This window comes from Myotis nattereri, assembly GCF_964212035.1.
Source record: "Myotis nattereri genome assembly, chromosome: 15".
In the NCBI taxonomy this organism is placed as follows: domain Eukaryota; kingdom Metazoa; phylum Chordata; class Mammalia; order Chiroptera; family Vespertilionidae; genus Myotis; species Myotis nattereri.
The window spans coordinates 12,879,245-12,897,563 of NC_138090.1; the positions used below are offsets into that span (position 1 = coordinate 12,879,245).

An 18,319-nucleotide genomic window follows, 5' to 3' on the forward strand; every position below is an offset into this window, starting at 1 on the left:
CATGGTGGAATAGGTGTCTCTGAGTTGGACATGCCCTGGGAAAGGCTGCTGCCCTGCCTCGGTAACTCTCCTGACTTAGGCATCTTGTTTTCTATCCCAGGACATCCTCTTTGATGCGAACACTCACAAAGTGAAGAAGTTTGTCCTTCACACCAATTACCCTGGGCATTATAATTTCAATATGTAAGTATACCTGTACCTGCCCCTCGGAGCAGTGGGCTTTGGACTAAAAATCCCCAAGAAAGAGAGCTTATGGCTTCAGAGTTCACTAATTTATCTACACCTAAATTCTTGCTGGTTAATGGGACATGAACATTTTCTGAGTGTTTATTCTGTTCCTGGTATAGTGTCCAATAACTTACATCTCTCCATCTGTACCCAGTTTACAAACAGGGAAATAAATTCAGAAAGCTTGGTGTCTCATCCAAGGTGGTAGTCTTCAGACCCCAGAGCTATATCTTTTCTGTTGAACTCTAATTCCCTAAGCTGCCCCCCCCCCCCCCCCCCCCCCGTGAATTCTGAGTCAGGCCCAGTACCGGGCTTAGGATAGTTGTGCTTAATTCTGTTTTTCCTGGAGTGCAAAGTTAAGATGTGGGGGTGGTTAGGCCTCTCAGGGGGCCTGGCCTTTACACATCTTCCTTTTCTCTCTTAGTTATCACCGTTGTGAGTTCAAGATCCCAATAGCCATAAAGAAAGGTGAGTAGTGAGTGTCCTTGGGATAACAAAAGGCTTTTGTGGTCAGTCACTCATGATGAGAAGGGACAAGTGATCCAAGTAGAGAGGATGGTAGCAGGTGGATTTATGTAGTCTTGGCCCACCTGATCCTGCCCATAGCCTCGACTCCTCTGGGTTAAGCTCTCTGTTTGTGGGGGAGCGCTAGGGGAGGCTACGGTGGTTGGTCTGTAGTCTCATGGAGGCCTTCCAGGTCTTTTCCTGTAACTGGAGTGCTGGTCTCTAGAAGGGAGAGTTTTCTCATACAAGTGGTGAGGAGGACCTGAGACCGGGGAAGCCAGAATTAGAGGGGCAGGATGATCTCATACAGATGATCATACAAGTGGTCCCAGCCCAGCCTTGTGATTGTTGTCCACTTCTGGTTGGTGTAGCTCACACCTGACTGACCTCCCTTCAACCCTCCATTTTCTTCCATTCAGGAATAAAACAGTCTGTGTCTCCTCCCTTCATACTCCAGCCCCAGTGCAAAGGGTGGCCAGATCTGGATTCTGCCTAGGGCTGGGGTCACAGGTGGGCTGGGCCAGCTGCCAACCACTCTGTATTCTCTTTTCAGAAAATGCAGATGGTCAGACAGAAACATGCACAACCTATAGCAAGGTGAGCTCCTATTTTCCCGCCTGATGCAGCCTGAAAATGAGGTGGTCATGAACGTGCTAGCAGTCGGGGGCCCATGTTATCTGAGCCTGCCGTTGGTCACAGGTGTGGTCAGGCCCTTCTAACCCCCTGCCGCCTCCATCCCTCTTGCAGTGGGACAACATCCAGGAGCTCCTGGGTCACCCTGTGGAGAAGCCTGTTGTCCTTCACAGGTGAGTGTGGGAGGTTATCATCTCTGGCCACCCTGTCAGAAGGCCTAAGGAAGCCTAGCAGTGGATATTGCTTAGAAATAAATGATAAACATGTGCATACTTCCTTCCCCAGCTCTGTACATTAATACTAGGCCTACTATTGCGTGTTTGTACCAGAGAGGTTGCCTAATGGGAATAGCTTCTCCCCTCCTCCACCTACCTCCAGATAGGAGAGCCTTTTCACCCCTAGTTATTCAGAAAGGGAGGCAAATATGACCAACTGCCCTAGGATCTTATCATTTCCATCAAAGCTGCTACTAGCCATAGTCCAACCCAGTACCTGGTTTTCATGCTGCCTGAGGCTCTCTGCCTCCTGACTTCTCACAACCCCAGTTCACTTCCATAGTAACTTTTTGTGCCATGTTAGGCTGATTGAGGCCAATTGCTACCTCCAAGACCTCAAGGGCCTGTGTGGGACTTACAGACCACTTGCTAATAGCCCCCATCCCAAAAGGGACTGCTGGCCTGGCCTTGGTCTGCCCTTCTAATTCTGGCTTCCCCGGCCTCAGGTCCTCCTCCCCAAACAACACCAACCCATTTGGCTCCACATTCTGCTTTGGTCTTCAGCGGATGATCTTTGAGGTAAGCCCTGGGGACTGAGGGGCTGGTGTTCTGGCAGGGAGAGGCAAGTCATTGAGAGAGATCAGGGAGGACCTAAAGGCTCTGCTGGGCAGATTAATCCTTCCCCTACCACTCTGCTGAGAACTTGGCCTCTCCAATTTAACAGTGAGGGTTCAGAAATTATGTTAGAGAAATTCAGGGTCAGGTAAGCTAAAGCAGTGCTCTGGATCCAATAAGATGAGAGATAACGGGAATCCCAATACCTAAAACCAGCACATCAGGGAAAGGAACCACAGGGCAAGTGGGACTCAAATGGCTATAGAGGGAGACCCACTGGCTTGGGAGAAGAATGGGCTGCCCTGTTTTCTCTTCTGGGTGTCATAACCTTCAGCAGGCCCCTGAAGAGTTCCAGAAGAACTGGACAAATAGGTGTGGTGGAGTATATGTATCCCATGAGGCTCAGGCAGACGCTAGGGCAGAAATGATGCCTAACATGAGATAAGGGATGTTGAGGGATTGGCCCAGTCCTGTGCAGTTGTGTTGTACACACAACCTCCACGCCCATTTACAGGGCCTTCTTTGGGTCCTTTCTCTGCCATCTGAGCCCCAGTGCTAATCCCACTGGTGGTTTTTGTGGGTCTGATTGCTTGCTCTGCTCCGTCCCTTTGACTTGCTGTCCTCTTCTCACATCAGGTTATGCAGAATAACCACATTGCCTCGGTGACCCTGTATGGCCCCCCCAGGCCTGGTGCCCATCTGAAAACAGCAGAGCTCCCCTAGGGACATCACCACCTGTGCCCCTCTCCCCCGTGGAACTGTGCGTCACATCCTCCTCAGCGGGTCTTCATGTGCCACCTGTGGGTTTTCTTGGACACCTTGCCAGTGTTGAAGGGCTGTTGTGATGTTCTGAGATGAGGCTCAGGCTGGGTGCTCTGCCATGAGATGAGAGACCCAGGTATTAGTCTGTCCGTCCTCAGCCTGCTGGTGCCAACAGGGGACACAGACTGCAAAGAGAAGCACAAACTCTGAGCCTTGATACCTGAACCCAGGAGCTTTTGGCTAACACTTAAGGAGGCAGGGTTCTGTCTCCTCTATCCCACACACATCGGAAAACTTGGGACCCTATGGCTGAGAACGCAGGCACCCAGGACGAGGACATGGTCCTGCATTTGGCCCAGCATTGCCACACGACCCTTAAGGCAAGCAGGTAGCACATCCTTAGGACTTGGTTGCAACTTTTGCACTACATCCACTTTAGTTACTTGATGAGCTGGCTGTTGCCAAGGTGGCCCACCTGCCCTTCCTTGTTCCTTTCTTGCACGCGATCCCTGCCAGGCCCAGTAGGCACACCCAACTGGTTGAAACAGCTTTCTTCCATCCAGGTACGTGCCCAGGCCTGGTTCCCACCCTTCTTAGAGCCAGCCTTCAACGTTGCCTCTGCCCCGCTATGCCCCAACCTGGCTGGCAGGGCTGCATGTTTCCATCCTTTTTGCCTCTTTTATTTAATGCCAAAGTTTTAGCCAAAGACATCTTCCTCCTTTGTTGTGTTTCAGCATTCTGTTCTGCACTGTGGGCTGGCTCCCCTGCCCCAATCCTGGGCAGTGTCCCCTGGCTGGGCCCATTCATGGCTCAGGCTTTGGGGACTCAAGGAGGGCTGAGCTGTTCAGCCTCTTCATGGGTCTTGCTAAGGAAAGTAGCATATGTGCTTTAAAAATATTAACCTTTTGAAAAGAATTGAGAAGAGAAATGTATAATTTTATCCCATTTTTAATATTTTGGTCTAGCAACTTGTGATACATAGATGACAATTTTGTGAGTTTTTCAAATGTGTGTACAGATTTTTGTAAATATGACTTTTGTAATTAACTCATGTACAGCCTCATCCTGTATAGTTTAACGATGAATGTGCAGGGGACCTGCCCCAGGTTCCTATATGATTCCTGGGCCTACATCCAGGCTTGTGTGGCGCTCTTGTGACTTTGTGACTGACTGGTGTCTTCCCATTTGGACTGTGGCCTGGCCAGAGACACCACCCAACCCCCACTCCACACATCCCCACTGTTGGGTCAGCCAGGACTGATCTCATCCTCCTGGAATGGGGGAACCTTCCTCATGTCCTGCCCACACCTCTCCAATAAAGACCTATGCCCTCAGCAATGGCTCACCACGTGCTGTTGCTGGGATGTTTGTACTAAAATAAGTGCGGGGTCATTGACGTCTTTTTTTAGAATGTGGGAAATGTATAGTGGAGTCATCTTAGAAGAGGTTCCTTGGCTCCTCTGAAGGGGCAGTACAGCCTTCAAAAAGAAAAATACAGCCTCCATGAGATTGCCCTAGTTGTGTGGGTATGGGTTAGTTGGAGGTGGGGAAAGACCTAGTTGCCCTGTGTGTCTCGGTCCCTGCTGTTGCAACCAAACCAGGGCCCAGAAAGGGGGTGTCTCCTCAAAAGGAGATCTAGAGGCTTCGACAAGGCTGAAAATACAATTTGGAGGGACAGATGGGAAACAAAATGCCTACTTTCGGATTGAGTTTTAATGGAATGTCTGCCAGTTCCATGAAGGCTGAAGCCAGATCTCCACACCTCCTTGTGGGATGTAGCTGTGAGAAAGGCCTGTATGTGTGCATCCTCGGGGTTTCAAACCAAGTTGTGTGGTCAGAGTCCATGAGTCCCTACCACTTCTCCCGACACACACCCACACTCCCACACACCCCATCCCCCCTACCCCTCAAAGGTTTGTCATTAGATGGTTCCAGATCAGCTCCCAAGTAGGGGGACAGGAACCAAGCACAATCTTCATTCCCTGGAACCCTGAGGAAGCAGACATCTGACACCAGCTGGTTCCTTAACTCTTATGCCCCTTTTTGGGGAAGAACCACATACCCTGCAATAATCCACCTGGGAAACTCGTCCATTCTACATCCTGGATCTGAATGAGGGGAGCTTTGGGCTGTGACATGTTACTACGGCCCCCACTGGAAGGGGCCAGCAGCTACAGGCCGTGGATGTGCACAGGCTGGCCCGGGCGAACCATGCAGTAGGTGCCACATTAGCCAGATGTCAGCGGCTGATAGTCCATGCACTACAACTAGCTCACGGTAAAAGCAGGGGTCAAAGGTGCGCAGGTGCGGCGCAGCTGAAGGTTGGGGTATGCCAAAGGTGCGGAAAGCAGGATGAGGCTCAGGTGTGAGCCGAAGGCGCTGCAGACACATCCCCAGAAAGACATCGTCTATAGGGAAGAGCTCAACCTGGGCGCAGGCACCGGCCAGGCGGCGGAGCGTGGCCCCCGAAAGCACGAAGCCGCCTCCGCCAGCGTAGGCCGGGTAGGCCGGCAGGCCATACACAGCCTCGGGAATGTAGTACTTGCTGGCTCGCGCCCGGATTGGCCGTGCCTGCACGATCACGTCACCCACAAGCAGGTCCTGCGCCGGGTCCCGCGCTGCCAGGAACTCCAGCAGGTTTCCCACGTGCATGAACACGTCCGCGTCGCCCTTAAAAACGAAGCGTACGTTGGGGCAGTAGGCTGAGGCCCAGGCCAGAAAGTGGATCTCCTTGAGCGTTAGGTTGAAGAAGGTGTCGTCGAAGGCCCAAAGCAGGATGTCTGTGTAGGTGCGGCTCTCAGCACGCAGTAGGGCGCGCCAGCGCGCTTGCGAGCCTGTCCCCTCCGCCTCCGTTGGGTCTGAGCCTGCGCCCTTGGGCACGCCCAACAAGAACACGCGGCGCACGAGCGCCCCTTGCACGCGACCCTCAGCCCCCCACGTCTGGCGCACAGCTTGGCGCCGCTCAAAGTCGGCCGCCACTGATTTGACCGCGATGAGTAGGTCGGGCCCTGCGCCGGGTGCGCCATCGCCTCGGCACTTGTGCGGCTGGTTAATGAGCAGGGGGAAGCGTCGCTGGTCCTTGGCACGCAGGTATCCGCGAAAGTCAAAGGGTCCCGTGGGCGTGGGCGGCTCCGGCGTATCCTCTTCATAGACCTGCAGGGCTGCGCCCGCGTCCGGCGCCTGGAATACACGGAGCCGGGGGGTGGGCCCCCGCGCTGCCCTCCCTTGCGCTCGCGGCGCTCTAGTGGTGGGAGCTCTGCCATCGCGCTGCGCATAGAGCAGGAGGCTGAGGGCGGCGCCCAGGATCAGCGTGAGCAACGCGTCCCCACGTAGGCGCAGCCTCCACCTCATGTCCGCGTGGCCGGCGCCCGCGCCCCCTGCGGAGAAACTCTGTCAGGGTTCCCGGCCCCGCCCTCCCCGAGGGGAGGCGGCTGGAGGCCACCCGCCGGGGTTCCCCAAGTACCGGCGGTTCATCCCCCTCCTCTGGGCTCCGTTACTCCCCTCATCCCCCCACCTCGATCCGGATGGCACCCTGAAAGGGCAAGGAGTCTTCCAAGCAGCCAACTCCCACCCCTCAACTTCAGCCCTGGACGGGGCTCCAAGGCCGGGCAGGGAGAAACGGAGCCTCAGCCCCACCCCCACCCGCCTTCCCTGCCTTGCGGCCGAATCCCTTCTACTCTCTACTCACCACGTCGGTCCTTGTGATGTGGACACTCACACGCTTGGCCCTTGGGAGAGGCAGGGCCCCGGCCGCCGAGGCCTCCGGGGCTCAGCGCAGGGCCCCAAGGGCGGCCATGGACCCGCCTGGGCCAGATGCAGCGTTGGCAGGAAGGGGGGCTGGGGCTGCTACCACGTGACCCTCCAGCTGTGCGCGCGGACAGCTGGAGTTCAGCTCCACCCAGGCGACTCCGGGAGTGCTGTCTCCGAGTGGGGACTAATCTCAGAGAGGGATCCTAACAGGCAGCTCTTTCTGAGAATTCCCGGAGAGGTGGGTTCTGGTCTGGATACAGGCTCAAGCTCCCCAATTCTGCTCTTCGGGGGGCGGGGGCAGGAAAAAGCAGCCTCAGGTCTTTGGGAATTCGGTCCAGGACCCTTTCCTCTGTCCTCCCTTGCCTCTCTCGCATCCATCCACTGGAACACATTGCCTCTGAAGAGACAGACTTAAGTGCTCACCTGTGAAATTAATTTATTAAAAACACAGGCCAACCCTGTGTGTGTGTGTGTGTGTGTGTGTGTGTGTGTGTGTGTGTTTTCACCAATTAATTTCACAGGTAAGCACTTAAGTCTGTCTCTTCAGAGGCAATTCTGAGTCCCCTGCTCCCTAATGCCCAGGCCAGCATAGCCTCCAGGTAGAAATAACCAATCCTGGGCCACTGCAGGCCAGATTAGGGAACTCCGGAAGTAGGCCAGTGAGCAAAGGGTTTAATCTGGGGCCCAGGTGGGCAGAGGGGTACTGTGGAGACTGAGGGCCCAGTCCTTGCCTAGCTCTGCTGCCAGCTCCCTCTTCCTGGAACTCAGTCTGAGAGGAGCCTGGAGTAGACAGTCCTCCCCACCCCACCCCAGAGTTTGAGGACAGGCTATGGAAACCAGCACCGCTACCCAGTGCCATCCTCCTTCCAGTGGCTATGCCTGCTCCTGACAACTCACTACAATGTTCTCCCTTCAAAAGCAAGCCCTGCCTCCCGAGCCTCACTTTCCTGTTCACAGACCTCTCAGGTGCCTGCTATTGCTTCTTCCACCACCTCACCTCCCAGCCCCCTGTGGCCTGGCTTCAGGCTGAACCCGCCATGTCCTAGAAATACCTCCCACCCAGGAGCCTTTTCCTTGACTGAACTGCAGCCTCCCCACAGCAGGTGGGTATTCCCCTGGCTTCCAACTCTACTTTTTCTTTGCTCTTTGGGGGGGCTCCTTTTCTGGTCAGCGTCCTTCAGGACCTCCCCCTGGGCCACCCCACCCACTCTGCTCTGTCCATTGGTGTATCTTTAGCCTTGACCCTCTACTGAACTCAAAACTAAAGATCCAGCTGTCCTTACACTCTCCCTGAATGTTCTACAGGGAACATCATGCCCAACTTGTTCCAAACAGAGCAAGCACCTCACCTCCTCCAGGCTCGCCTGTAACTCAGCAGAAGCCTCACCTTTAATCCAACTTCAAAGACAGAAACTCTGGGGTCCTCTCTCACCTCACTCCTTATCCAGTGTCACCAGGCCTGTTATCCTTCGCCTAAAACAACTCTCAGTGTTCATCCCTTCCCTCCATCTCTGCTACCACTGTCCCAGCCTGGGCTTCTCGTCTCTCTCCATCCTCACCAGCCACCCAGCCTCCATCCCTGAAACCCTTGCTTCTCACTGACCTCGGGATAAAACCAAACTCTGTAAAATATGGCTTCCCAGACCCCCTACTATCTACCTCTCCCACTCACCAGCCCGTCTTTACAAATCCAGCCACCCCTAGGTCCAGACACTCAAACTTCCTGTTCTTGGAACATCTTTCCCTCTTTCCTCCCTCAAGACCTCACCTGAGGCTGGCTATGCCCAGGACATTGCCATTCTCTAAACCCCCCGACTCCCATACACCCTCCCTTATTCACACTCATATCGCTCCCAGGAAGCCTAAGCCCTAATCTGGGTTAGGCCCCTGCTTAGTGCTCCCACAATTCCTTGTATTTTTTCACATCAAGAACCAGGTACCATGCCCTGGCTGGGTAGCTCAAATGAGTGTCATCCCGATAAGCCAATGTTGCAGGCTCCATCCTTAGGGCACATACAAGAAGCAACCAATGAATGCATAAATGGGTGGACCAACAAACTGATGTTTCTCTCTTCCTTCCTCTCTTTCCCTCAAATCAAAAAATTAAATATTAAAAAAGAGAAACAGGTAACATTTTATTACTGTTGCTTAATACTTGGAGTCCCATATTGAGTGTGAACTGGGAGCTGTCTTGTTCACCAAAGTATTTGTAGCACCCAGGATGATGCCTAAAACAACAGCAGGTGCCTAATGAGTGATTGTGCAATGAGAGAAGAGGTAAGGGCTGGCCAAAAGCCCCCCTTCTGGGATAGGTGAGGTGAGGCCGACCTCTGCAGCAGATCACCCCCACACACTGATATCATAGTATCTGGGGCGGAATCCCCATTGGCACCCCAGCAGGCATGGTGGGTGCCGGTCTGACTCCTGGAGAAGGCAGTCAGTTCTGCCCAGCAGCGCCACTAAGTAGGGTGGTAAGTCCTGTGAATGGACAGGGCAGCCGTAGCAGCAAGAAGGGACCCCAGAGTCATCCAGGTGCTCCAAACCCTGGCTGGGCAACTGGCTGACCGTCCCTGTGTCTGGTACCCAGCCTAGGCCAGGGCGCTATCGGGATGCGCCAAGCCCAGCAAGTCCTCTGCCAAGCTGGTGAGCTCATTCTCCTCGAGCGCCTCCACCAGGCGCTGCAGCGTGGCGCGGCGGCCCTCGGCCTGCACGAAGCGCCTCAGTAGCTGGAAGGCTTGCTCGTACAACCCCTCGCGCTCGTACTCATAGGCCAGGGAGTCCAGCACTGGGTCCCGCAGTGCGCGACAGCCACGCTGCAGGGAGCGTCCAACCTTGCGCCATTTGAGGCCCACTGAGCGCGCAAACGTCTGCTGGTCCTGCAGGCTTATTGGCCGGTTCACTGCAAGGGGGGGCGGGAGGGAGAAGCGGAGTGAGCTGGGGGCGGGGGCACACCGATACCCTTCCATTCCCGCCCTGCCATTTCCAGGTGACCCTGTCTCTGCCTCTCCAAGGGCGCCTCACCTATGGGCTGGCCCTGGAACATAAAAGTCTGGCCAGATGGTGGCGGTGGCGGTGGCTTCTCCGACGAAGATGGGGCCAGGGACTGCATGGGGGCTGGAGCTACCTCTACGTTGCCACCCTGGCCCCCTGAGCCAAAAGTCAGATTCCGGAGCGCATCCTCCAACTCCGTGAGTTCCTCGTCCCGGAGCCGGTCAGGCTAGGGAGAGGAATGCTGCGTCGGTGGGGGTCTTAGCCACGAATCCCTGCCCCACCTCTGGGCCCAGTCCCGCCGCACCTTCTGGGCAAAGATGCAACTCAAACAACGCTCCTCATCTGCCAGCAAGGCGTCCAGCCGCTCCGCGCCGGCGCGCAGCTCCAGTTGCAACGGCACCGAGTACAGGGTGAGCAATGCGGCCAAGCGGCCCTCCAGCGCGGCGCGCAGCGCCCCCTCGCGGTAGGCGCGGAGGAAGCGGCCGCAGGGCTGGCGTCCGCAGAAACGCAGCTGCACAATCAGCTGCGGATCGCTGCGGTGGATCTTGAGCATCTGCAACTCGTCAGGGCTCCCGCTCTCTGCGGAGGCGGGCAGTCAGGCGCCAGACGGTCCGCCAGCGGACCGTTCTCCAAGCAGTCGGAGGAGGGGTGAAGCCCGTGGTCAGAGCCCCTCCCTAGCCCCCAGACCTAGGAGCGCGGGTTTACCCCAGAGCTCCCAGCCAGAAAACAAAATTGGGATGCCAGAATGAAGGTCGGGACCTATCCCAGGGAGTGGGTACCATCCTAGCCCCATCTCTGGAGCCCCAAATTAAGGTGTGCAGAGGGGACGTGCGGAGAGATTTTGCAGCACAGAGGGGGGCGAATGCCCTGGGCAGTCAAGCCATCTGGGTAGGAGGCCAGCGGGGCAGGGAAGGGGTGGGAGGTCTCGGATTTTAGGCCTCCACCAAGTATGGCTCCTGCTGCCCCAGAGTGGGATCCCCCAACCAGGCTCAGTCTCCTGTGGCCTCTGCCCTGATATGGGAAGGGGTTTGGGGCAAGGAGTGCTGCAGTGAGAGAGGAAAAGAGGAGAGAGATGTGCGCGATTAGTAGAAAGCAGTGATCCGACTGGTTTGGGGGGTGCAGGACGTTAGTGCACACATAGGTAGACCATACATAGACACGTAGATTAGATATCTACACCCAAGGGCGCATATGGGTAACAAAGAAGACAGCCTAAGCAACCAGTCCAATCCTTGCCATCAAATCTTTTCCCTACTGGTGGTTAGGCACATGCCCACAGAGTTGAACAGATTAGGGGGGGGGGCGTTTCTCAGCCCCTGGCCCCGCCCACCAAGAGCCTCCCCTTTTACACGTATGACTCAATCACGCACCTGCCAATGCAGCCCGAAGAGCCCTGTACACCGCCACCTTCTGCTGGGGATGAGCGTAAGCGTCTGACAGGGCCACCTTGTCCAGCGAGGACTCCACAAACAGGTATGCGCTGCCCACCCACTCCTCCAGCCCATTTGGCCCAGCTGCCATCTCGCCTCCTGGAGATGCAGATAGGCATCCAGATCACCCCAAACCCAGCCCTGGGGACAACCCATCCAGTCCCACCTGGCCCAGTTGTCCCCACCCAGTTGGCATACTTGTTCATCATCTCACAGGCAGCCCCCTTGTGTGTCTGGCTCTACAGAGTCCAGCCCAGCTCAGCCCAAACTTGCAGTGAGGACTGTCCCTCCCTCCACTGCCTTCTCAGAAGAAGAGCCTGTCGTCACAGTAGCGCGAGGGGAAAGGTGCTATCCTGCAGTGGAGGCAGAGAAGCTATGCCTTTTCCTCAGACCAATTGTCTCTCTTACTGAAGCTGACCGGAGACATCATCCTGGAGGTGCCCATGCCACACAGCCAACGGGACCCCGGTCCTGGTATGCCCTCAGCTTAGACCTGAGCTCCCAGGATCCCTTAGGACACCGCCCCCCTCTCCCACCAAAGCAGTGTTCTCACCTGCATTCCTAACTACACATTCTGACTTCACTTCAAAGGACACCTATAGTTTGTGCCTGCCCAGATTCCCTTCCCCAATCCTGATGGACTTTGGGGGCCTTCTCTCCTCTCTTTAATCCATGTGCCTGTTGGGAGGGCTAACCCTCCCTAGCTCCAGGTGTGGGCATGTGAAACAGGCCTGGCCAACCTGCATATTCCATTCACCTTTCTAAAATGATTAGTTCAGAGTCGGGCAGGTTCAAGACAGACCAAGCAACCTGCAACTTTGGCCGGACCAATAGGAAAGAGGCACTAGTTTCTCTTCCCTTGGGGCTGAGCTGAAGGAAGGGGAGGTCTCCCTCCTTTGTCACTGCTTGGGAAGAGCCTGAATGAAAATGAAACTGACACAAAGGAAAGAGCCCAGAGAGGAGGAGGTGAGGAGGAGGTGCACTCCCAACCACATACTATGCCCCTGGCTCCAGCTGCACCCTGGACTTCCCAGTTATGTGAGCGAAATCATTCCTTGTTGGACCAAAGTACTTGGAGCTGGGCTCTTGTCTTATGCAGCTGAAATTGTTCTATTACAGATTCCTTCCCTGTTCAGAGAGAGCCAGGGCCCCGTGGTTCTGGTATATCCTCCATCTACCGACAAAATCCTAGCCCTAGACCAGGGGCAAAATTCCCAACCAGGGAGCCACACTGCACTGACCTTCAGTTCAGTGGCCTCCTAGTCACAGTGCCAAGAGGCCTGCTCCTTCCTCCTCACCTCACCTGAGGCAACATCCCACCCTTATCTATCCTATAAACATGGGCTCAAGACCCCACCTCCTGCCCCATCAGCCTTCTTTACTCTCTGATCTTTGGCATTTACATATGGTGGGTAGGAGCATGCTGAGCCCCAGTGTGAGCACCCTGGACTGATCCATTGCTCTGGGCAGTAGAGATGGGGTGGTCTCAGCTGGCATCTATTTACATGAGGGACAGGGAACCTCGGAGGAGGGATGCCAGAAGGAGCCAGGACCATAGACTTGGATAGTGTTGGGGCAGCTGTTTCAGATCTGCCCCAGACCTGAACCTGAGAGCCAAAGCCTGGACAGTAACGGGGCAGGGGCCATGCAGCGTCGCCCAGACCTGGCAAGAAAAATACCTGGTGATGGTCCTATCCTGAGTCTGAGCCCAGGGATATGGCTTTTGAGCTCCCCACCCCCATACCAATAACCTTTTGGTAGAAAACATAATAATACTTGTGTGTTTACCCAAAACAATGCTCTATGGGAATGGGGGAGATGGGGGGGGGGGTGTTCAATTATCATTGTATTTAGCAATATTCTATTTTATGTAAAATACATGTTCTTTGTATTAAAAAAGCAAAATTAATTTGTTTTCCTTAAAAAGCAAAAAAATAAAAACAAAAACAAAACGGGGTGAATCTCTGTAGGTGCAAATGAGGCCAAGTAGGGAGACAAGGGGGGAGCCCTGGGGAAGAGCCGCAGGGGGGTAGAAGAGTGAAAACCTACCCTGGAAACGTCTGCTCTTTCATGTTTTCTTAGTCCCCTGACTTGAAGGTGCAGACCCCACGGATGGATGTGGTCCCGCCCCAAGGGGTGGAGGGAGGTGGTAGGACGAGCCAGAGTCTGCCCAGCAGGCGTTTCGGGGAGGGGGGGCACTGACACCTGGAGGAGTGGGGACGCTCCATCACACCCACTAGGGCTGGACAAATGGGGGAAGTCCAACGGGTCTGCCGGGCCCTAGGCTCCTAGTCCCCTTGGGAACCCCTCCTACGCCTCCTTCCACAGAAGCCCCTCCTCGGGAAGCCCCAAGCCTCACCCTCCCGGAGTCTGCCTCTCTGGGCCCGGCCAGGATGCGTCCCGGAAACGCTTGGCCGGGCTGAGACTGAGTGACACGTGGGTACCGACTCAAGAAAATACACCTCTACAGCCAGGGGCCATCGCCCCATTAACACACCCTCACAGTGGGGGAGGGGGGAACAGCCCCACCTCTGGCCCGGTGAGCGGCAACAGCCTGCGGGCGTGGGCCCTAGAGGACGAAGCCTGCGACTCCTAGCATCCCGGCGGGCGCGTCCCCTACTCAGCTGCACCCCTTCCGAGCCCTGCAGGGGAGCTCCCAAGCCTCCCACTTGCCCACCCTCACGCTGGGATTTCTCACGCACGACTGGTTGGGACGGGGCAAGAGGTCTTTGCTCACAGATTCATTCAAAACCAGCTCCGCCTTCTCACCTGCGGCCTCTCGAAAGCCCCTAGCTGGGACAGGGAACCCGGGGGGCCAAGGTCGGTACCCCTTTTCCTGCCTCCCACGTAAACAGCCCAATAGGCCACCGCTACCCCCTGGCCGGGCAGCCGCGGATGACAACCTCCCCGCTTCCAGGATCCTGAGCCAGGATCCACCTCTGCTCCCGCCAGCACCGCGAAGCCCACCCACCCTCTGCACTAACCTGGCCCCCAGGCCCGGCCTGGCTTCCCACGCCAGCTCCACTGGGTTCGCGCGGCTTCCGGGTGTGCGCCAAGCGCAGGGGCGGCGCCCCAGCTCGAGCCGCCTCGTCCGCCCCGGCGTCCCGCCCCCCCGGGCTCCCCGCGGCTCCTTCTCGCCCATTGCTCTCCACCGCGAGTCCCCAGCCTTTCCACTGAGCAGGTAAGACCCTGGCGTCCGAGGTTAGACGGCAGGAAACACTGCCCGCGGCCAGGGACCTCGGGGACTTGTGGCTCTAACGAGACCACAGGGCTCCAGGACGAAAGAGCTGCCCCGCTTCCTCGGGCGGGAAACAGACGGGTCAACAAAGGGACGTCCCCTGGGGACCAGAATTTTCGGGTGCTTTCTGGGGGATCGAGCTCGATGATCTCTGATCTCCGATCTCTGCTGCTCCCGGCCACTCAAGGCGGGGTGCCGGTGGGTCCCAGGTGGAAGCCTGATCGAGGGTGTCTGAACTTCCAGGACACACGCGCAAATTCCAGCAGGAAGCGTTAGTCTGGAAAATACGGGAAATCGAAAACTGGCAAGTGGTGTGGAACGTTGTGTATGAAAACCTTCAAGCACCTTAAAATAACATTGGCAACTTTTCCAACAACGCCCGCCGGGGAAGGTCCGCGCTCGCTCGGGGGGTGGACCTGCGGAATCCCAGCTGAGTCTGGGAGCCTGGACTGCCCTGGGGTTAAGATCGGGACTTGAACTCAGAGCCCCAAGCTTTCCTCCCACTAGTTTCTCATTGGAAGTACCCGGGACGTCTTCCCGGCGAGGGGAGGATGGGAAAGGGCATTCCCCTCTCTAGGCGGATTCAGTGGTGCCCCACCGCTCCTCCGCTTCCTGATTGGCTCTGGTCCCTGTCAATTAAAAGCCTTCTCTAATGCTCCCGCCCTATTAACCCTACTGTCGCTCTCTAGGGACCGGCGAGGCTAGTAGTGGGGTTAATCGCCTTGGGACCTGTGGAGTCCACCGGCGCTTGTTGAAATTCAGATTCCTGGACCCTTCTCTTTCCAGAGAGTCTGATTTAGTAGATGGGCCCGCGGATTCTGTATTGGGAACAAATGTCGGAGTGGTTCCGGGCCCCTCGCAGTCTGAGAAGCCCTCATTTCAACGGCCCTCCAGGTAGGGCTGGGACCCAGTCCTTCCCTAGTACTGAGGGTCCAAGCTGGGAAGGAAGCAGTTCAGTGACCCCTGAAGACTGGCCTGGGCAGCTCTGAGTGTTATGTAAAGGGAGGCAGGGGGAGGTGAGGTGGGCTCTCTGAGCTGGATGGGGAGGACCAGGTTGTTCAGAGTCAGGGCCTCTCTGCAGTCGCCTTCCAACCTCTCTAGGAAAGACTTTAGTTACTGGGAGGAAGATCAGAGAGCATTGTCTAAATTTTAGACTCTAAAACCTGGGCACTTGGACTTTATCAACTCGGCGCATAGATCGTGCTTGCTTTCCTTTTAATACTGTATAAAATGGGGATTTTTTCCCCCCAACAAGTGATAACGTAGTTTAAAGGAGAATCAGATGTTCTCTCTTTCCCTTCTAAACGAGAAAATAAACAAATAAATGAGCAAATAAACCAGAAATCCTTCAGCATCCAGGGCCGACTTCATGAGTCTGAGACTTGTGCAGTAGCACAGGGCCCCATGCTTGGTTTGATGACTTGGTTAAATGCTCTGCTTGTCACTGGCTTCAAGTTCTTAAACATGTTTTGAACGAGTACTGCATTTTCATTTTGCACTGGGCTCCACAAATTGTGTATTAGCTCCTGGGCCACAGGTATTTCCATACATGGGCTCTGGTGTTCTCCTCCATACTCTGGCTTTCCGGGGCCCAGGGACACCTTTCTCTCTCCAAGCCAGAGCTGCTGGGGGCCTCACAGCCCCCACCCCACACCAGCAATGGCTGAGCCTGGAGAGCAGCTGCCCCAGGAGGTGCTGGCGCTCATCTTCTGCCACCTGCCCCTGTGGGACCGCGCTGCCGCCGCCAGGGTCTGCAGAGCCTGGGCCGCTGCTGCCATCTGCAGCACTGTGTGGCACGACACGACCATCAGGTGAGCCCATTCCTCCGCTCCTTCCTCCTGCCACCTTCCAGTCTTCTCCCTCTCTCCATGGAGTCTGGGGGTTGGGGAGATTCAGTGACTCCCTGTATTAAAAAGAATAATAATTACTAACGTTTATTGACTGCCTACTGTGTACCATTGTTATAAGTGCCTTACATATATTAATTAATAGATAGCATTATCTCCATTGCATAGATGGAAAATTGAGGCAGAAAGAGTTAAACACTTCCTGCAAGTCACTCAGCTAGAATGTAGCTGAAGCGAGTGTGAACTTGGCTATGCATGTCTCCTTAGAGACCACTGAGAAATCCCAGTTCCTAAAACCCTGGCTCTCCATGCCAGGGTTTCAACTTGCATCAGATGCATCTGAAGTCTTCTAAAGGGATAGGGTGGGCGTCCCCTCCCAGCATTAGCGGCTAGTTTGGGGTAACCAGGCATGGTCGGGTCAGGGGTCAGGGAGGTGTATGGGTAGGGAGCAGAAGGGTATGGTAGTTGGAATCCAGGCCGAGGGATGGGTAGAGGTTTCTTTTCTGCTCTCGGGGACACAGCCTATGCTTTTTCTCCACCGCGCTAACCCCAAGTTGCTACTGTGAGCGAGAAGGCATGCTACCACCATATCTGTCAGCCTGCCTGGACCACATTCGCAATCTGCGTTTGGAATTTGAGCCATCGAAGGAGCCGAGCCGCCGGATGGCCACGGAGCTGCTGACCGCCCTGGCAGGCCGTACCCCAGGACTTCGAGGCCTGCGCCTGGAGTGTCGCGGAGAGAAGCCGCTCTTCGACGCGGGCCGCGACGTCCTGGACGCCGTGTCCGCCATCTGCCGGGCCGCTCGCGAATTGCGTCACCTCGACCTGCGGCGCTTGCCCTTCACTCTGGACGACGCGCTGGTGCTGCGGGCGGCACGCGGCTGCCCCGAGCTCCGCAGCCTTTTCCTGAACAACGGTACGCTGGTGGGCAGCGTGGGGCCGGGCTCCGTGCTCGAGCTGCTAGAGGCCTGCCCGCGCCTGTGCACCCTCGGCCTGCACCTGGCCAGCCTGTCACACGCCGCCCTCGAGGTGCTGGCGGCGCCGGACCGCGCGCCTTTCGCTTTCCTGGCCCTGCGGTGCGCCTGCCCTGAGGACACACGGGCCCCCCCTCTGCCCAACGAAGCCTGGGCCGTGCTGCGCCGCCGCCACCCTGGACTGGCCGTGGAGGTGGAACTGGAGCCGGCGATGCCTGCTGAGAGCGTGACGCGCGCTCTGCAGCCCGCGGTGCCAGTGGCGGCGCTGCGCCTCTGCCTCTCTGGTGACAGCACCGGCCCCGTGCGCTTCGCCGCGCTGCACTACGCCGCAACCCTGCGCGTGCTCGAGGTGCGCGCCGCCGCCTCTGCCGAGCTGGACTCCGCACTGGAGCTGCTGGCGGAGCGCTGCCCGGGCCTGCGCGAGGTGCACTGCTTCTGCGTGGTGCGACCCTCCGTCCTGCACGCCTTCCTCGCGCACTGCCCGCGCCTGCGCAGCTACACGCTCAAACTAACGCGGGAGCGCCATCCCTGGCGGCCCACGCGTGTGGAGTGATGGGGCAAGCCCTCTCCCGCCCCTGCCCCCAGCAGGCGTGCGGCCCCTCAGATGCCGGGTGGATGTGCCCAAGAGAGCGCCAACTGCTAACCTGCTCCGTCAGGACTCTGTTGCCACTTGTGCCTCTCGAGGATTTGGGGGGAGGGGTGCCCTCCGTCCACTCAATGCTCTCGACATCTGCAGGCGGCCCCGATGTGCCCGGGTACTGGGATCACCCTCCTCCAACCTCCCACCTCTGCGCCAGCTCCGCAACCCCCTCCGCCCGGGTGGGGTGTGGCAGGGGAGGGCAGAAGCGCAGGCCGAGCCTTGGGGGTAAGTGTGGAATAAACAAATCCTGCAGCACTTCTGTGTCTGGTGACAGACCTGGTCGGCTCTGAAGGGGGCGGGCAGGGATCCTGCAGAGGTCGGAGGAGTGGGCGAGATTGAAACCGCAAGGTCCGCTGTACCGAAACAGCTGCGGGAGGCAGGGGTGCGGCGAAGCCCAGGATTCCGGAGGGGGGTGTCGGCTTCTCCTCCTCCCTCCCTACTCCGCTCCTCTCTGACCGCTCGGAGGCTTCACTGTGCCCATGGCCTTCGCCT

The 18,319-nt window shown here is 56.8% G+C and overlaps 4 protein-coding genes across 6 annotated transcripts in view; 2 read left to right on the forward strand and 2 right to left on the reverse strand.

The window, feature by feature from the left end:
• Positions 1-4,331, forward strand: part of PHAF1 (phagophore assembly factor 1) — a 27,206-nt gene extending 22,875 nt beyond the window's left edge. For all 3 annotated transcript variants that reach the window (XM_081106880.1, XM_081106881.1, XM_081106879.1), the window contains 6 exons: positions 101-183; positions 653-696; positions 1,286-1,329; positions 1,480-1,538; positions 2,087-2,159; positions 2,832-4,331. In XM_081106880.1, the coding sequence (XP_080963006.1) occupies positions 101-183; positions 653-696; positions 1,286-1,329; positions 1,480-1,538; positions 2,087-2,159; positions 2,832-2,918 (390 nt within the window). In that variant the 3' untranslated portion in view covers positions 2,919-4,331. The remainder of the gene's footprint in view (positions 1-100; positions 184-652; positions 697-1,285; positions 1,330-1,479; positions 1,539-2,086; positions 2,160-2,831) is intronic.
• B3GNT9 (UDP-GlcNAc:betaGal beta-1,3-N-acetylglucosaminyltransferase 9) lies at positions 4,321-6,308 on the reverse strand (the record flags this gene model as incomplete). The annotated part of the gene is made up of 1 exon (XM_081106882.1): positions 4,321-6,308. The coding sequence occupies one exon, from the start codon at positions 6,306-6,308 to the stop codon at positions 5,100-5,102; it is 1,209 nt and encodes a 402-aa protein (XP_080963008.1). The 3' UTR covers positions 4,321-5,099.
• Positions 6,309-8,817: 2,509 nt separating this feature from the next.
• TRADD (TNFRSF1A associated via death domain) lies at positions 8,818-15,000 on the reverse strand. Its single transcript, XM_081107504.1, has 5 exons — positions 14,113-15,000; positions 11,069-11,227; positions 10,003-10,277; positions 9,729-9,924; positions 8,818-9,606 (listed from the first exon to the last, which is right to left on the reverse strand). Exons 2-5 carry the CDS (start codon positions 11,217-11,219, stop codon positions 9,296-9,298), a joined length of 933 nt encoding a protein of 310 aa, XP_080963630.1. The 5' UTR covers positions 11,220-11,227; positions 14,113-15,000; the 3' UTR covers positions 8,818-9,295.
• Positions 15,001-15,053: 53 nt separating this feature from the next.
• On the forward strand, positions 15,054-18,081 carry FBXL8 (F-box and leucine rich repeat protein 8). The gene is made up of 2 exons (XM_081107502.1): positions 15,054-16,177; positions 16,768-18,081. Exons 1-2 carry the CDS (start codon positions 16,026-16,028, stop codon positions 17,738-17,740), a joined length of 1,125 nt encoding a protein of 374 aa, XP_080963628.1. The 5' UTR covers positions 15,054-16,025; the 3' UTR covers positions 17,741-18,081.
• Positions 18,082-18,319: the final 238 nt, after the last annotated feature.

Bases quoted from the DNA above. Each gene is read 5' to 3' on its own strand.
- TRADD (XM_081107504.1), bottom strand. From the start codon at position 11,219: ATGGCAGCTGGGCCAAATGGGCTGGAGGAGTGGGTGGGCAGCGCATAC. The intron at 9,925-10,002 runs GTGCGGCGGGAC...TCCTCTCCCTAG, and splicing joins GTTGCATCTTTGCCCAGAAG to CCTGACCGGCTCCGGGACGA. The intron at 9,607-9,728 runs GTGAGGCGCCCT...CCCCCCTTGCAG, and splicing joins GTTCCAGGGCCAGCCCATAG to TGAACCGGCCAATAAGCCTG.
- FBXL8 (XM_081107502.1), top strand. From the start codon at position 16,026: ATGGCTGAGCCTGGAGAGCAGCTGCCCCAGGAGGTGCTGGCGCTCATC. The intron at 16,178-16,767 runs GTGAGCCCATTC...GCTAACCCCAAG, and splicing joins TGGCACGACACGACCATCAG to TTGCTACTGTGAGCGAGAAG.